Consider the following 18,178-nt stretch of genomic DNA (forward strand, 5'->3'; position numbering starts at 1 on the left):
GAGGGTTACCCTTTCTCCAAATCCTTGCCAACACTTACTGTTGTTTGTCTTTTGGATGTTGGCCATTCTAACTGGTGTGAGGTGATATCTCAATGTGGTTTTAACTTGCATTTCTCTGATGATTAGTGATGTGGAGCATCTTTTCATGTGCCTGTTGGCCACCTGAATTTCTTTGGAGAAGTGTCAGATCCTCTGCCCATTTTTAAATTGGATTATTTGCTTTTGTTTGTTGAGGTGTGTTGTGTGAGCTCTTTATATATTTTGGATGTCAACCCTTTATTGGGTCTGTCATTTATGAATATATTCTCCCATACTGTAGGATGTTTTTTTGTCCTATTGATGGTGTCCTTTGCTGTACAGAAGCTTTTCAGCTTGATATAGTCCCATTTGTTCATTTTTGCTTTTGTTACCCTTGCCCAGGGAGATATGTTCATGAAGAAGTCGCTCATGTTTATGTCTAGGAGATTTTTGCCTATGTTTTTTTCTAAGAGTTTTATGGTTTCATGAGTTACATTCAGGTCTTTGATCCATTTTGAATTTACTTTTGTGTATGGGGTTAGACAGTGATCCAGTTTCATTCTCTTACATGTAGCTGTCCAGTTTTGTTAACACCAGCTTTTGAAGAGGCTGTCATTTCCCCATTGTATATCCAATGGCTCCTTTATCATATATTAATTGACCCTGTATGTTTGGGTTAATGTCTGGACTCTCTATTCTGTTCCACTGGTCTGTGGGTCTGTTCTTGTGCAGTACCAAATTGTCTTGATTGCTGTGGCTTTGTAGTAGAGCTTGAGGTTGGGAAGCGAGATCCCCCCTGCTTTATTTTTCCTTTTCAGCTTTGGCTCTTCAAGGTCTTCTGTGGTTCCATACGAATTTTAGAACTATTTGTTCCAGTTTGTTGAAGAATGCTATTGGTATTTTGACAGGGATTGCATTGAATCTGTAGATTGCTTTAGGCAGCATGGCCATTTTGACAATATTAATTCTTCCTACCCAAGAGCATGGGATGAATTTCCATTTGTTAGTGTCCTCTTCAATTACTCTTAAGAGTGTCTTATAGTTTTTAGGGTATAGGTCTTTCACTTACTTGGTTAGGTTTATTCCTAGGTATTTTATTCTTTTTGATGCCATTGTGAATGGAATTGTTTTCCTGATTTCTCTTTCTGCTAGTTCATCGTTAGTGAACACAACAGATTTCTCTGTATTAATTTTGTATCCTGCAACTTTACTGAATTCAGATATTACTTCTAATAGATTTGGAGTGGAGTCTTTAGGGTTTTTTATGTACAATATCATGTCATCTGTAAACAGTGACAGTTTGACTTCTTCTTTACCAATCAGGATGTCTTTTATTTTTTTGTTTTGTCTGATTGCCATGGCTAGGACCTCCAGAACTCTGTTGAATAGAAGTGGGAAGAGTGGGCATCCCTGTCTTATTCCCAATCTCAGAGGAAAAGCTTTCAGCTTCTCACTGTTAAGTATGATGTTGGCTGTGGGTTTGTCATATGTGACCTTTATTATGTTGAGGTACTTGCCCTCTATACCAATTTTGTTGAGAGTTTTTATCATGAATGGAGTTGAATTTTGTGGAATGCTTTTTCAGCATCTATGGAGATGATCATGTGGTTTTTGTCCTTTTGTGGGGTCTTTGCCTGGTTTGGGTATTAGAGTGATGCTGGCTGCATAGAATGAGTTTGGAAGTATTCCCTCCTCTTCTATTTTTTGGAAAACTTTTAGGAGAATTGGTATTATGTCTTCTCTATATGTTTAATAAAATTCAGGTAAATCCATATGGGCCAGGGTTTTTGTTCTTGGGTAGTTTTTTGATTACTGATTCAATTTTGTTGCTGGTAATTGGTCTGTTTAAATTTTCTGTTTCTTCCTTGGTCAGTCTTGGAAGGTTGTATTTTTCTAGGAAGTTGTCCATTTCTTCTAGGTTATGGAGCTTGTTCACATATAGATTTTCATAGTATTGTCTAATAATTCTTTGAATTTCTGTGGGGTCTGTCATGATTTTTCCTTTCTCATTTCTGATTCTGTTTATGTGTGTGGATTCTCTTTTTCTCTTGATAAGTCTGGATAGGGGTTTTATCTATTTTGTTTATTTCCTCAAAGAACGAGCTCTTGGTTTTGTTATTTTTTTCTATCATTCTATTCTTCTCAATTTTATTTATTTCTTCTCTGATCTTTATTATGTCCCTCCTTCTGCTGACTTTGGGCCTCATTTGTCCTTCTTTTTTCCAACTTCAATAATTGTGACTTTAGACTATTCATTTGGGATTGTTCTTCCTTCTTTAAATAGGCCTGGATTGCTATATACTTTCCTCTTTGAACTGCCTTCACCGCGTCCCACAGAAGTTGGGGCTTTGTGTTGTTGTCATTTGTCTCTATATATTGCTTGATCTCTGTTTTAATTTGGTCATTAATCCATTGATTATTTAGGAGCATGCTGTTAAGCCTCCATGTGTTTGTGAGCCTTTTTGTTTTCTTTGTACAATTTATTTCTAGTTTTATACCTTTGTGATCTCAGAAGTTGGTTGGTAGAATTTCAATCTTTTTGAATTTACTGAGGCTCTTTTTGTGGCCTAGTATGTGGTCTATTCTGGAAAATGTTCCATGTACACTTGAGAAGAATGTGTATCCTGCTACTTTTGGGTGTAGAGTTCTGTAGATGTCTGTTAGGTCCATCTGTTCTAGTGTGCTAGTGTGTTGTTCAGTGCCTCTGTGTCCTTACTTATTTTTTGTCTGATTGATCTGTCCTTTGGAGTGAGTGGTGTGTTGAAGTCTCCTAAAATGAATGCACTGCATTCTATTTCCTATTTTAATTCAGTTAGTATTTGTTTCACATATGTGGGTACTCCTATGTTGGATGTATAGATATTTATAATGGTTATATCCTCTTGTTGGACTGACCCCTTTATCATTATGTAATGTCCTTCTTTATCTCTTGTTACTTTCTTTGTTTTGAAGACTATTTTGTCTGATACAAGTATTGCAACACCTGCTTTTTTCTCCCTATTTTTTGCATGAAATATCTTTTTCCATCGTTTCACTTTTAGTCTGTGTATGTCTTTGAGTTTGAGGTGAGTCTCTTATAAGCAGCATATAGATAGGTCTTGCTTTTTTATCCATTCTACTACTCTGTGTCTTTTGATTGGTGCATTCATTCCATTTACATTTAGAGTGATTTTCAGTAGATACGTATTTATTGCCATTGCAGTCTTTGGATTCACGGTTACCAAAGGTTTAAGGGTAGCTTCTTTACTATCTAACCATCTAACTTTAACTCACTTTTTAAGCTATTATAAACATAGTCTGATGATTCTTTAGTTCTCTCCCTTCTTATTCTTCCTCCTCCATTCTTTATATCTTAGGTGTTTTATTCTGTACTCTTTTGTGTTTTCTTTGACTGCTTTTGTGGATAGCTGATTTTATTTCTTGCATTTAGTTAGTGTTTGGTTGGTCTGCTTTCTTTGCTGTGATTTTGTTTTCTCTGGTGACATCTATTTAGCCTTACGAGTACTTCCATCTAGAGCAGTCCCTTTAAAATATCCTGTAGAGGTGGTTTGTGGGAGGCAAATTCCCTCAAGTTTTGCTTATCTGGACATTGTTTAATCCCTCCTTCAAATTTAAATGACAATCTTGCTGGATATGGTATTCTTGGTTCAAGGCCTTTCTGTTTCATTGCATTAACCATATCATGCCATTCTCTTCTGGCCTGTAAGCTTTCTGTTGAGAAGTCTGATGATAGCCTGAAGGGTTTTCCTTTGTAGGTGACCTTTTTTCTCTCTCTGGCTGCCTTTAATACCCTGTCTTTGTCTTTGATCTTTGCCATTTTAATTTTTATATGTCTTAGTGTTGTCCTCCTTGGGTCCCTTGTGTTGGGAGATCTGTGGGCTTCCATGGTCTGAGAGACTATTTCCTTCCCCAGCTTGGGGAGGTTTCCAGCACTTATTTCTTCAAAGACATTTTCTATCTTTTTCTCTCTCTCTTCTTCTTCTGGTACCCCTATTATGCAAATATTGTTCTGTTTGGATTGGTCACACAGTTCTCTTAATATTCTTTCATTCCTAGACATCCTTTTATCTGTCTGCCTTAGCTTCTCTATATTCCTGTTCTCTGATTTCTATTCCATTAACAGTCTCTTGCACCTCATCCAGCCTCCTCTTAAGTCCTTCTATTGATTGTTTCATTTCTGTTATCTCCCTCTGGACTTCATCCCTTAGCTCTTGCATATTTCTCTGCAGGTCCATCATCATGGTTATGACTTTTATTTTGAATTCTTTTTCAGGAAGATTGGTTATATCTATCTCACCAGCCCCTCTGTCTGGCGTTGTTTGAGTGATTTTGGACTGGGCCAGGTTCTTCTGCCTTTTCATGTTGATAGAAGTCCTCAGGCCTCATCCACAGCCAAGGACTACACTGGAAAGTGGTGCGTGTGTCAACTGGAAGAGCAAAGTCCCTTCCTGCTTGCTGGTTGCCTTGCCCTTCTCCACTGCCTGTGCCAGTTATCCACACACAGGAAGCAGTCTCTGGGTTAATTCCCTGAGGTGCTGTGGGCACAGCGGCCCTTGGGATGGCCTAGTGCACTGCTGGGGGTTGCAGGCTCACAGCATGTGTTCTCCTGCGAGAACTGTGCCCCTTCGTGCCTTTGGACTTTGTGCTGGCTTCGTCTTTCTGTGCCGGGCAGGTGTGGCTGGCGGCAGCCTCTGTGTCTGGCCCGGTTAGCTGTGTGCTGGGAGTAGACTCTGTATAGTGGGCAGGGCTATTCCCTGGCTGGTCCACAGCAATGGTGGGTCAGCCAGTTTGTTTGCAGTGCCGGCAGGGGTTAATGAACAGCAGGCTGCTTATTGCCATGAGGGGCTTCGGAGGTACGTTGCCACCCAGGGGGTTAGGGCACCTGAAGTTTCTTAAGATTCTCAGCCTGCTGTGCTGAGTGTGCAGGGACAATTTTGTCCACCTGTCAAACCCATGTCCCTTTAAGACTTTCAAAGCACCCACTTTTCTTTTGTCCCAGAGGAGCTGGCTATGGGGACCTCCTCACAGTCTCCATCTCAGATTTTACTTTTCTATTTCTCTACTATCTAGTACACCATGCAATGTGTGTCAGTGATCCCGGTGCAGATTACTAGGGCTGGTTATTTAGCAATCCTGTGCTTCCACTCCCTCCCCACTCTGATTCTTTTCCTCCTTCCAGTGAGCTGGGGTTGGGGCAGTGCTCAGGTCCACTGGGTCCCGGCTTTGTATCTTACCCTTTTTGTGAGATGCTGAGTTCTCACAGATGTAGATGTAGCCTGGCTGTTGTACTGTATCTTCTGGTCTCTCTTTTAGGAATAGTTGTATTTGCTGTATTTTCAAAATATATGTGGTTTTTGGAGGAGATTTCTGCTGCCCTACTCATGCTGCCATCTTGAGTGCCTCGCCTCCAGAGTTTTTGAAGTCACAGAGGCACAGAGAAAGGATCAGGTTTGTCTAGGACACTGAGTTAATGAATGAAGCTAATCAAATGTAGAGGTGTCCAACACCATGGATTTTTACTACTTTAGGCCCCACTTCCTCCTACTCTCTGGCTCCTCCAGACATTTCAGAATGCCTGTGCCTCACTTGTAAGACATTAGATGGGAGGTTCTGTTCTATCATCTTGGTTTAATTTCAAAGAAATGATGGTCAATGATTTGTGGCCTCCTCAGGCCTCATCCACAGCCAAGGACTACATGGAATTGCAAAGTTTCAAAATAAAGTACAACATAGAAAACATTACCTAGAGAAATAAAATGTCCTTTAAATCCTTGTTCTGCTTCAAATTTCAGAGAAGAACCCACATTTCTATGGATGGATAATGGAGGTGCTTTGGCCTGTAACTTAAGGGTCCATTGACTGAACCTTAATAAACTGTTAAATCACAATTCTAATTTTCCTTCACTAATCAAGGGAAGATATCATTAATGTGCTCTGAAAATATCATATTTTCTGAGTATAAATACTTTCAATAGGCACTAACTAGATGCTTTTCAGAAGGGGAAAAAATCTCTGATATAGACATGTTTAGCTAAATCAAATGGTGTTGTACTCATGAAATGATAAAAAATACATATTATTTCACTTTGAATTGCTCCCAAAATACATAAGGTTTACAAATTTTGCTTGTAGAACTCTGTGTATACTAATATATTATAGGCCATTTCTTCTAGCAAAATTAGAAAGCTAAAATCTAATATTAATTTGTAATACCTTCACAAAGTATCTCTTTACAACAAGCATTAAGTAAAATATGACATATGAGAAATTTTCTGAATTTTATAGAAATGTTGGGAGTGTGTGCCATGGTAACAGTTCAGTCCATAGCCATTTGCCTCTAACTATACTGATGTTTTTTTTAAAACGCATCTTAAATAAGATCTATAAAAAACATTTATTAGAGGGCGGAGCCAGGATGGCGGCGTGAGTAGAGCAGTGGAAATCTCCTCCCCAAAACACATAGAGCTATGAAAATATAACAAAGAAAAATCTTCCTAAAATAGAGACCACAGGACACAGGACAACATCCAGACCACATCCACACCTGCAAGAACCCAGCGCCTTGCGAAAGGGGTAAGATACAAGCTCCGGCCCGGCGGGACCCGAGCGCCCCTCCCCCCGTCTCCCGGCGGGTGGAGAGAAACCGGAGCGGTTTTTTTTTTTTTGGCGAGCGCTTTTTGGAAGCCTTAGAGGGACGGGCCCCCGTGGCTGGGGAGGCAGGATGGCGGGACCGGCGAGCAGGTGCCTGGGAACAGCGCCGGAGGACAAAGAATATCCCGCGTTTCTCCCTGCGGGACCGGCGGGCGGGTGCCTGAGACCGGTGCCTGAGGACGGAGGAGGTCGCGCGTTTTTCCCCTTTTTTTTTTCTCTCTTTGGCGAGCGCTTTTTGGAAGCCTTGAAGGGACGGGGACCCCAGTGCTAGGGAGGCAGGGTGGCGGGACTGGTGAGCGGGTGCCTGGGACCGGCGCCTGAGGACAAAGAATATCCCACGTTTTTCCCTGCGGGACCGGTGGGCGGGTGCCTGAGACCGGCACTTGAGGACAGAGGAAATCGTGCGTTTTTCCCCTTTTTTTTTTCTCTTTTCTGCGAGTGCTTTTTGGAAGCCTAAAAGGGACAGGGACCCCGGTGCTAGGGAGGCAGGGCGGCGGGACTGGTGAGCGGGTGCCTGGGACCGGCACCTGAGGACAAAGAATATCCCGCGTTTTTCCCTGTGGGACCGGTGGGTGGGTGCCTGAGACCGGCACCTGAGGACGGAAGAAATCGCGCGTTTTTACCCTTTTTTTCTCTCTTTTTGGTGAGTGCTTTTTGGAAGCCTTGAAGGGACAGGGACCCCGGTGCTAGGGAGGCAGGGCGGCGGGACTGGTGAGCGGGTGCCTGGGACCAGTGCCTGAGGACAAAGAATATTGAGCGTTCCTTCCCTGCGGGACCAGTGGGTGGGTGCTTTTTGGAAGCCTTGAAAGGACAGGGACCCTGGTGCTAGGGAGACAGGGCAGCAGGACCAGTGAACGGGTGCCTGGGACCGGCACATGAGGACAAAAAAAAAAAAAAAAATCGCTTGTTTTTTCCTTTTTTTTTTTTTTCTGTCTTTCTGTTCCCTCTCTCATTGTTGCTGTTGTTGTTTTGGTTTGGAGAGTGCTTTTTGGAAGTCTTAAAGGGGCAGGACAGGTCACTTAGACCAGAGGCAGGGAATCTGGGGATCTCTGGGCACTCTAACCCCCTGGGCAGCAGGGAGCACAGAGGCCCCTTACGGAGATAAATAGCCTCCTGGCCGCTCCCCCTCCAATGGGGCTCCACCATTTTGGAGGAACAGCCCCAGCCAGGCCAAGCCCACAGCAACAGTGGAGATAAACCCCAAAGCAACTGGGCAGGAAGCAGAAGCCCTGTCTGTGCACAGCTGCCCAGCACAAGCAACTAGGGGTTGCTATTCTCCCAGGAAAAGGCTACAAACCAACAAGAAGGGAAGCTCTTCCAGCAGTCACTTGTACCAGCTCTGCAAACTATCTCTATCACCATGAAAAGGCAAAACTACAGGCAGACAAAGATCACAGAGACAACACCTGAGAAGGAGACAGACCTAACTAGTCCTCCTGAAAAAGAATTCAAAATAAAAATCATGAACATGCTGACAGAGATGCAGAGAAAAATGCAAGAGCAATGGGATGAGATGCAGAGAAAAATGCAAGAGCAGTGGGATGAGATGCAGAAAAAAATGCAAGAGCAGTGGGATGAAGTCCGGAAGGAGATCACAGATGTCAGGAAAGAGATCACAGAAGTGAAACAATCCCTGGAAGGATTTATAAGCAGAATGGATAAGATGCAAGAGGCCATTGAAGGAATAGAAGCCAGAGAACAGGAATGTATAGAAGCTGACATAGAGAGAGATAAAAGGATCTCCAGGAATGAAACAACACTAAGAGAAATATGTGACCAATACAAAAGGAATAACATTCGTATTATAGGGATACCAGAAGAGGAAGAAAGAGGAAAAGGGATAGAAAGTGTCTTTGAAGAAATAATTGCTGAAAACTTCCCCAAACTGGGGGAGGAAATAATCGAACAGACCATGGAATTACACAGAACCCCCAATAGAAAGGATCCAAGGAGGACAACACCAAGACACATAGTAATTAAAATGGCAAGGATCAAGGACAAGGAAAGAGTTTTAAAGGCAGCTAGAGAGAAAAAGGTCACCTATAAAAGAAAACCAATCAGGCTAACATCAGACTTCTCAACAGAAACCCTACAGGCCAGAAGAGAATGGCATGACATACTTAATGCAATGAAACAGAAGAGCCTTGAACCAAGGATACTGTATCCAGCACGACTATCATTTAAATATGATGGTGGGATCAAACAATTCCCAGACAAGCAAAAGCTGAGGGAATTTGCTTCCCACAAACCACCTCTACAGGGCATCCTACAGGGACTGCTCTAGATGGGAGCACCCCTAAAAAGAGCACAGAACAAAACACACAACATATGAAGAATGGAGGAGGAGGAATAAGAAGGGAGAGAAGAAAAGAATCTCCAGACAGTGTATATAACAGCTCAATAAGCGAGCTAAGTTAGGCAGTAAGATACTAAAGAAGCTAACCTTGAACCTTTGGTAACCACGAATCTAAAGCCTGCAATGGCAATAAGTACATATCTCTCAATAGTCACCCTAAATGTAAATGGACTTAATGCACCAATCAAAAGACATAGAGTAATAGAATGGATAAAAAAGCAAGACCCATCTATATGCTGCTTACAAGAAACTCACCTTAAACCCAAAGATAAGCATAGACTAAAAGTCAAGGGATGGAAAAACATATTTCAGGCAAACAACAGTGAGAAGAAAGCAGGGGTTGCAGTACTAATATCAGACAAAATAGACTTCAAAACAAAGAAAGTAACAAGAGATAAAGAAGGCCACTACATAATGATAAAGGGCTCAATCCAACAAGAGGATATAACCATTCTAAATATATATGCACCCAATACAGGAGCACCAGCATATGTGAAGCAAATACTAACAGAACTAAAGAGGGAAATAGACTGCAATGCATTCATTGTAGGAGACTTCAACACACCACTCACCCCAAAGGATAGATCCACCGGGCAGAAAATAAGTAAGGACACACAGGCACTGAACAACACACTAGAACAGATGGACCTAATAGACATCTATAGAACTCTACACCCAAAAGCAACAGGATATACATTCTTCTCAAGTGCACATGGAACATTCTCCAGAATAGACCACATACTAGCTCACAAAAAGAGCCTCAGTAAATTCCAAAATATTGAAATTCTACCAACCAATTTTTCAGACCACAAAGGTATGAAAGTAGAAATAAATTCTACAAAGAAAACAAAAAGGCTCACAAACACATGGAGGCTTAACAACATGCTACTAAATAATCAATGGATCAATGAACAAATCAAAATAGAGATCAAGGAATATATAGAAACAAATGACAACAACAACACTAAGCCCCAACTTCTGTGGGATGCAGCGAAAGCAGTCTTAAGAGGAAAGTATATAGCAATCCAGGCACACTTGAAGAAGGAAGAACAATCCCAAATGAATAGTCTAACATCACAATTATTAAAACTGGAAAAAGAAGAACAAATGAGGCCTAAAGTCAGCAGAAGGAGGGACATAATAAAGATCAGAGAAGAAATAAACAAAATTGAGAAGAATAAAACAATAGCAAAAATCAACGAAACCAAGAGCTAGTTCTTTGAGAAAATAAACAAAATAGATAAGCCTCTAGCCCAACTTATTAAGAGAAAAAGAGAGTCAACACAAATCAACATAATCAGAAATGAGAATGGAAAAATCACGACAGACTCCACAGAAATACAAAGAATTATTAAAGACTACTATGAAAACCTATATGCCAACAAGCTGGAAAACCTAGAAGAAATGGACAACTTCCTAGAAAAACACAACCTCCCAAGACTGACTAAGGAAGAAACACAAAAGTTAAACAAACCAATTACAAGCAAAGAAATTGAAACAGTAATCAAAAAACTACCCAAGAACAAAACCCCGGGGCCGGACGGATTTACCTCGGAATTTTATCAGACACACAGAGAAGACATAATACCCATTCTCCTTAAAGTGTTCCACAAAATAGAGGAAGAGGGAATACTCCCAAACTCATTCTATGAAGCCAACATCACCCTAATACCAAAACCAGGAAAAGACCCCACCAAAAAAGAAAATTACAGACCAATATCCCTGATGAATGTAGATGCAAAAATACTCAATAAAATATTAGCAAACAGAATTCAACAGTATATCAAAAGGATTATACACCATGACCAAGTGGGGTTCATCCCAGGGATGCAAGGATGGTACAACATTCGAAAATCCATCAACATCATCCACCACATCAACAAAAAGATAGACAAAAACCACATGATCATCTCCATAGATGCTGAAAAATCATTTGACAAAATTCAACATCCATTCATGATAAAAACTCTCAGCAAAATGGGAATAGAGGGCAAGTACCTCAACATAATAAAGGCCATATATGATAAACCCACAGCCAGCATTATACTGAACAGCGAGAAGCTGAAAGCATTTCCACTGAGATCGGGAACCAGACAGGGATGCCCACTCTCCCCACTGTTATTTAACATAGTACTGGAGGTCCTAGCCACGACAATCAGACAAAACAAAGAAATACAAGGAATCCAGATTGGTAAAGAAGAAGTTAAACTGTCACTATTTGCAGATGATATGATACTGTACATAAAAAACCCTAAAGACTCCACTCCAAAACTACTAGAACTGATATCGGAATACAGCAAAGTGGCAGGATACAAAATTAACACACAGAAATCTGTAGCTTTCCTATACACTAACAACGAATCAATAGAAAGAGAAATCAGGAAAACAATTCCATTCACCATTGCATCAAAAAGAATAAAATACCTAGGAATAAACCTAACCAAAGAAGTGAAAGACTTATACTCTGAAAACTACAAGTCACTCTTAAGAGAAATTAAAGGGGACACTAATAAATGGAAACTCATCCCATGCTCATGGCTAGGAAGAATTAATATCGTCAAAATGGTCATCCTGCCCAAAGCAATATACAGATTTGATGCAATCCCTCTCAAATTACCAGCAACATTCTTCAATGAATTGGAACAAATAATTCAACAATTCATATGGAAACACCAAAGACCCCGAATAGCCAAAGCAGTCCTGAAAAAGAAGAATAAAGTAGGGGGGATCTCACTCCCCAACTTCAAGCTCTACTACAAAGCCATAGTAATCAAGACAATTTGGTACTGGCACAAGAACAGAGCCACAGACCAGTGGAACAGATTAGAGACCCCAGAAATTAACCCAAACATATATGGTCAATTAATATTTGATAAAGGAGCCATGGACATACAATGGCAAAATGACAGTCTCTTCAACAGATGGTGCTGGCAAAACTGGACAGCTACATGTAGGAGAATGAAACTGGACCATTGTCTAACCCCATATACAAAGGTAAACTCAAAATGGATCAAAGACCTGAATGTAAGTCATGAAACCATTAACTCTTGGAAAAAAACATAGGCAAAAACCTCTTAGACATAAACATGAGTGATCTCTTCTTGAACATATCTCCCCGGGCAAGGAAAACAACAGCAAAAATGAGCAAGTGGGACTACATTAAGCTGAAAAGCTTCTGTACAGCGAAAGACACCATCAATAGAACAAAAAGGAACCCTACAGTATGGGAGAATATATTTGAAAATGACAGATCCGATAAAGGCTTGACGTCCAGAATATATAAAGAGCTCACACGCCTCAACAAACAAAAAACAAATAACCCAATTAAAAAATGGGCAGAGGAACTGAACAGTTCTCCAGAAAAGAAATACAGATGGCCAAGAGACACATGAAAAGATGCTCCACATCGCTAATTATCAGAGAAATGCAAATTAAAACTACAATGAGGTATCACCTCACACCAGTAAGGATAGCTGCCTTCCAAAAGACAAACAACAACAAATGTTGGAGAGGCTGTGGAGAAAGGGGAACCCTCCTACACTGCTGGTGGGAATGTAAATTAGTTCAACCATTGTGGAAAGCAGTATGGAGGTGCATCAAAATGCTCAAAACAGACCTACCATTTGACCCAGGAATTCCACTCCTAGGAATTTACCCTAAGAACGCAGCAATCAAGTTTGAGAAAGACAGATGCACTCCTATGTTTATCGCAGCACTATTTACAATAGCCAAGAATTGGAAGCAACCTAAATGTCCATCGGTAGATGAATGGATAAAGAAGATGTGGTACATATACACAATGGAATACTACTCAGCCATAAGAAGTGGAAAAATCCAACCATTTGCAGCAACATGGATGGAGCTGGAGAGTATTATGCTCAGTGAAATAAGCCAAGCGGAGAAAGAGAAATACCAAATGATTTCACTCATCTGAGGAGTATAGGAACAAAGGAAAAACTGAAGGAACAAAACAGCAGCAGAATTACAGAACCCAAAAATGGACTAACAGGTACCAAAGGGAAAGGAACTGGGGAGGATGGGTGGGCAGGGAGGGATAAGGGGGGGGAAGAAGAAGGGGGGTATTAAGATTAGCATGCATGGGGGGGAGGGAGCAAGGGGAGGGTGGGCTGCACAACACAGAGAGGACAAGTAGTGACTCTACAACATTTTGCTAAGCTGATGGACAGTAACCGTAATGTGGTTGTTAGGGGGGACCTGATATAGGGGAGAGCATAGTAAACATAGTATTCTTCATGTAAGTGTAGATTAAAAATTAAAAAAAAAAAAAAAAAAAGAAAGAAAGAAAGAAAAGGGGGATTACTCCTTAACAGGATAAAACTATTGGTAAATCAAAGATCAACGCATGCTTTAAATATCCTTAATGTTGATCACTTAAAGGGTGTCAGATGATCAGCTATGGAGGTACTCTTTTCTGATAATATTCCTTTCTCTTAATTTAAAAAAAAAAAAAAAAGCAGTTACTGTGTGCTGACCTCCAATGAGTTCTGCACAGTGGTATAGAGGGCATGTCAAAGTGTGGGCAAAGGGTCTGTTTGTTTCTACGCAGAAGATCAAGGCCTAGCTTGGTTACCCAGAAAATGAACTAAGATATGATATGAGGAGGAGCTTCCGGCATCAGCACTCTCTGGAGGACTTGTGCCGGGGGATGATCATCAAAAAGCCTCCACAGGGATCCGGACGATGCTGCGGTTGTGGCTGCATCCAGCCCACCGTCTCCTGGACTTGCCATAAGAATGAGGAGGGAGATGTCTAGGCTGGCATGTGCATACAGTGAGACAACGAATTTGACCGGATCTGTACTGTTGGAACTCAACCAGGAGTTGGGAGGGGTGCAAGTTGTAGCACTCCAAAAATCTCATGACTATAGACTATCTATGGTTAAAAGAACATATGGGATGTGAATAGATCCCAGAAATGGGCTGCTTTAATTTGTCTGATGGTTCAAGTACAGTTGGACAATATCCATCATATCATAGATAAATTTTCACAAATGCCTAGGGTGCCTAAATGGTTTTCTTGGCTTCACTGGAGATGGATGGTAATTATAGATTTGCTTTGTTTATGTCACCGTATTCCTATTATGTTAATATGTGTGTGCAATTAGTTAGTAGTTTAAAACCTATACATACTTAAGGTACTATACAAGAAGATATGTCAAAGAAATAATCAATCCTCCCAAGTTTCCTTCATATGCTACATCTATAGCTTTTCTTCTTCCTTCCTAATTACAACCCTTAAATAGAATTCGTGCCTCATATCGAATTTACCGAGTATCATAATTCCTCCAGGTGGTAAAGATACCTTGAGACAAGTGCTGGGCATAGAAGCCACAGGGCATAAATCTGCAAAGAAGTAAAAAGCTAACCTTTGCAAACAATATGGCTTCTCTCTCACTTACCAACTTTACATTTCCCTGTATGGCCCCGGAAGATGACTGGTTAGCCAGAGACGGGTAAGATTCCTCAAGGGAGGAACATCCTAAGACAGGCACAGTCGCAGGGGGGCCATCAGGTGAGAATTTGGGGATCAACAGAGGTGAGGCTGAGAACCTCACCCCCCCTGCTTTGAGAGAAATCTTCTGCATCCGTGGATGTTTTGCTGCCCTTGTCTAGCCTGGATTAATACTTAGTCCATAGGCACACACCTGATCATCTGATTATCTACATTTGTCTTCTTACAGCACTAAACTATGTTTTCTACCTTTATCTTGCATCTACCTACCACTTCAGCATTTTATTAAAAATAAAAATAATAATAATAATAGGAGAAATGTGGGATCAACATATAAATCAAGTACAAAAATCAAACAAATATTCATATTTGACCTGATTGTTTATAGGTCATATTGCATGATCAAAACCGAAAGTTTCTGTGATGAATGCCCTTGTACTGTTCACCATGTAAGAATTTATTCACTATGTAAGAATTCGTTCACCATGTAAGAACTTGTTCGTTATGCTTCAGAAGATTGGAGACTGACGAGAATTAGGCTTGAGATGGATTAATGATTGTACATTGAGCGTTGACCCCCCTATACTGAATTTTATTGTTGTTAACAACCATTTGATCAATAAATATGAGAGATGCCCTCTCAAAAAAAAAAAAACAAAAAAAACAAACAAAGAAAAAAAAAAGTATTTAGCTTTTCTTTCATGCCTTTTTGGTTTATCTTCTTGGTGGTGTTTTTTCCTTGCCTTTTCCTTCATTTCTATCCTGATTTCTTCCTCTCTCTCTCTCTCTCTCTCTCTGTTTTTAATGTAAGAGACTTTGCTCTTGAAATCTTGCTCAGAAAACAAAGGAAACGTCAGGCAATGTGTTCTCAGTGCTAAGTTAAAAAAGAAAAATCCATCAGCTGCAGTTTTTCCCTCACTGTCAATTCTCATGAAATAGCTGTAGAGTGGGTACCTAGAAGTTAAATATGTGATTTCAGAAGTTTTGCAGTGGTGTTAAATGTAAGAGCTTTATGAGTTCTTGAAATCAGTGCTCTTTTTCCTGTGGGAATATATTTGACATCTTTGATTGTATAATGAAAGTCAACATGAAAGTATACTGGATTTAGAATTCAAAGTACAGAAAGTTGGTATAAACTTAATAAATGCTCTATACCACTGCCTTCATGTTACTGATATTCATCTACCAGTTTATTATGTATTCTAGAGTAAGGTCTAACCTCACAATAAATGGTATGAATCAAAAAAAAAGAAAAACAAAAAAAAAAACATTTATTAGTAACATCATGTTATCAGTCAACATGTTGTCATGTTAACAAATGTTATCAATAATGTTTATTTTGTGTTCAATTTACATTTGAATCAGGGCTTCCAAGCCCACTCCTTATGCCCCCAAGCTGACGACTCACTGTTTGCTGCACTGGATCCATCGGTCTCCATCCTTCCCACAGTTTCCCTTCTCAGTGCCTTCTGTATTCAGCTTTTCATAACAGAACTTGTCAGACCCTGAAGCCTCTTTTGGAGAGGAGTAAGAGAAGAAAATGTATTTTTGTTCTTTTTGTTATTCATAACCAGCAATGTGACAATAAATGTTTAACAACTAGTTTTCCAGAAAAAGATAAAAAACTCCTGACTCATAGCATTTGCCAATTTCTGTGGTGTAAATACCACGGTGTAAATTTCCATATGTAATACATGGTTAATTTCAGGCTATCAATGTGATGTCAACTAGCTTCTAGAATTCCTATAAATTTAATTTTAGCTCTTGGCAAGCTAATACAAGACAGCTCTAAACTACCACTGTTAGTTACTTGAGAAACAATGTATTCCCAATTCTCATTGGTAGGTTTGAGGTTGGGAGGTAGGAATGATCATCAGTAGGAATTAATGAAGGGACATATGGAAAGCTAACATTCTTAGTCTCATTTTATTAGTATTAATAAACCAATTAATAATAGTAATTAATCCTATTAGTGATAGGACATATTATAAAGTCTTAGACAACTGAGATTTTATGTTGACACTTGTTTTGATACTTAAACCTTTTAAAAGATAAATATGCCTCTATTATCTTCAGTCAAAACAGAAGCACTGCAAGCAAATCTTTCAATTAAATGATATTTGCTAAACACCGAAATCACACCTGAAGGGACTTTATTCCCCTTTTATGTGCTTTCTTTTCCTTTGGGGTGACCCAGCTCAGCTAGTGAGACAGACCCATTTATCTCCTTCTGGCCTGTCCCCTATGAGCTTAACTTACTGGAGAGGCAGGAAGAGAATACACGTGTTAGCATTCAGGGAAGCTCCTGAGAACAATGACCACATGCCCAAACCTCTATCTACACCTCAGGAAGTACCTGCATTTCTTCACTTTGAAGTGAGATAATAAATTACACAGAACTTAAAAAACAAAATCTTGTCCTTTCCTGGGGTTAAAGAACAGAAAACTAACGTGGGGGATAAAGGTTAAATCCCAGGTTCACAGTAAATCCCATAGGCGGCTGGATATCGCACATGACCACCGCATGCAACCCAGTTTTTGCAAGTGGATAGAACATCTCTCCTCCTCCAGCCATAACCACTGAGTGGCACTGTTCGGTTCTGGTGACAAGTTCCCAATGTCAGCAGTTGTTTTCTGTGGCTTTGTGTCTCAGATTCACAGTTTTCTATTCTCACCCTTTCCTAGATTTTTTAAAAACATCACTCCCAGCTGCAAATCCCTCTCAGCAAGACTGTCAGAGAAGAGTCATAGTAAGAGAAACCTGTGTGTGAGCAGCAAGCAGGAAAGCGCGACCTACTTGTTCCCCAGATGTACTGACACTGGTTATCCCGGGTCTTGCAGTCCCCGTTGTAGCAACGGCCCTGAGGACAGGGACACACGCGTTAATGTGCACGTGGAGGCAGGTCCGCTCTCCCCCGCCCCCCAGTTTTTACTGCATGTCTCCTTTCCGTTGCTTGAGATAAGTTAGGATTATTTTATTCCATACCCTAATAGTTTCACAGTGAACATAAGACGCACAAACTTAAGAGACTCATACAGATAACAGTTAAAATTGAAAACTCAGAACAGACCTCAGAGTAAAGCTCTTTAAATCCAAGCTAATGATCTAAAATCTAAAATCTGAAGGAAAACAAAAATTGGTATGATTTTTAGCTCCTTTTGCGTGTGCATGGTTATGTTATAGCAAGGCCTCAGGAAAAAAAGAACATGTTAAAACAGACTGTCATATTTTCCCACATAATAGAAGGCTGAAATTACTGTAAGATGGTCACAACACAAATTAGGTTCCTAATTTTTAGCCATTACATTTTTTTCTTGCCCTCAATTTGTACAATTGGTCACCCAAGTTAAATATGTCTAGTATTTGGTATGACATGAAACAATTCTGAATTAGAAGACCACTACAATTTACTGTTGTTTGAGTTGTGATTTCCCTTCAAAGTTACATTTATCAAAACGAAAAAAACCTTGCAAACGAATCCTTTTAAAATTACAGTTAAAACTTATAGCCCAGCATACCTGATTTTGACTGCATGCATATCCATCTTGTTTATGAAGATTTGGTGGGCACTGAAAAATATAATCTTCTTAGTTAATGTTCAGCATGTTAAGTATCTTCAGATTATGTGCACAATATATAAAAATGCAAGCATGAAGAATATATAATTAGAAATGTTTAGA

General features: G+C 40.1%; 1 protein-coding gene across 7 annotated transcripts in view; it reads right to left on the bottom strand.

Annotated features, from left to right (window-relative positions):
• ADAM23 (ADAM metallopeptidase domain 23) overlaps positions 1 to 18,178 on the bottom strand; it is a 179,714-nt gene that overhangs the window by 27,795 nt on the left and 133,741 nt on the right. For 4 of the 7 annotated variants that reach the window (XR_012123597.1, XM_073218278.1, XM_073218280.1 and 1 more), the window contains exons 19-21: positions 18,017 to 18,067; positions 17,259 to 17,358; positions 15,906 to 16,011 (exon numbers count right to left, since the gene is read on the bottom strand). Coding sequence is in view for 6 of the 7 variants with exons in the window: in XM_073218278.1 (XP_073074379.1) it covers positions 15,906 to 16,011; positions 17,259 to 17,358; positions 18,017 to 18,067 (257 nt within the window). In the remaining variant the exon portion in view is untranslated. The remainder of the gene's footprint in view (positions 1 to 15,905; positions 16,012 to 17,258; positions 17,359 to 18,016; positions 18,068 to 18,178) is intronic. The other 3 variants (XM_073218282.1, XM_073218284.1, XM_073218283.1) reach the window with 1 other exon arrangement.

Source organism: Manis javanica, chromosome 12 (genome assembly GCF_040802235.1).
Source record: "Manis javanica isolate MJ-LG chromosome 12, MJ_LKY, whole genome shotgun sequence".
NCBI lineage: Eukaryota > Metazoa > Chordata > Mammalia > Pholidota > Manidae > Manis > Manis javanica.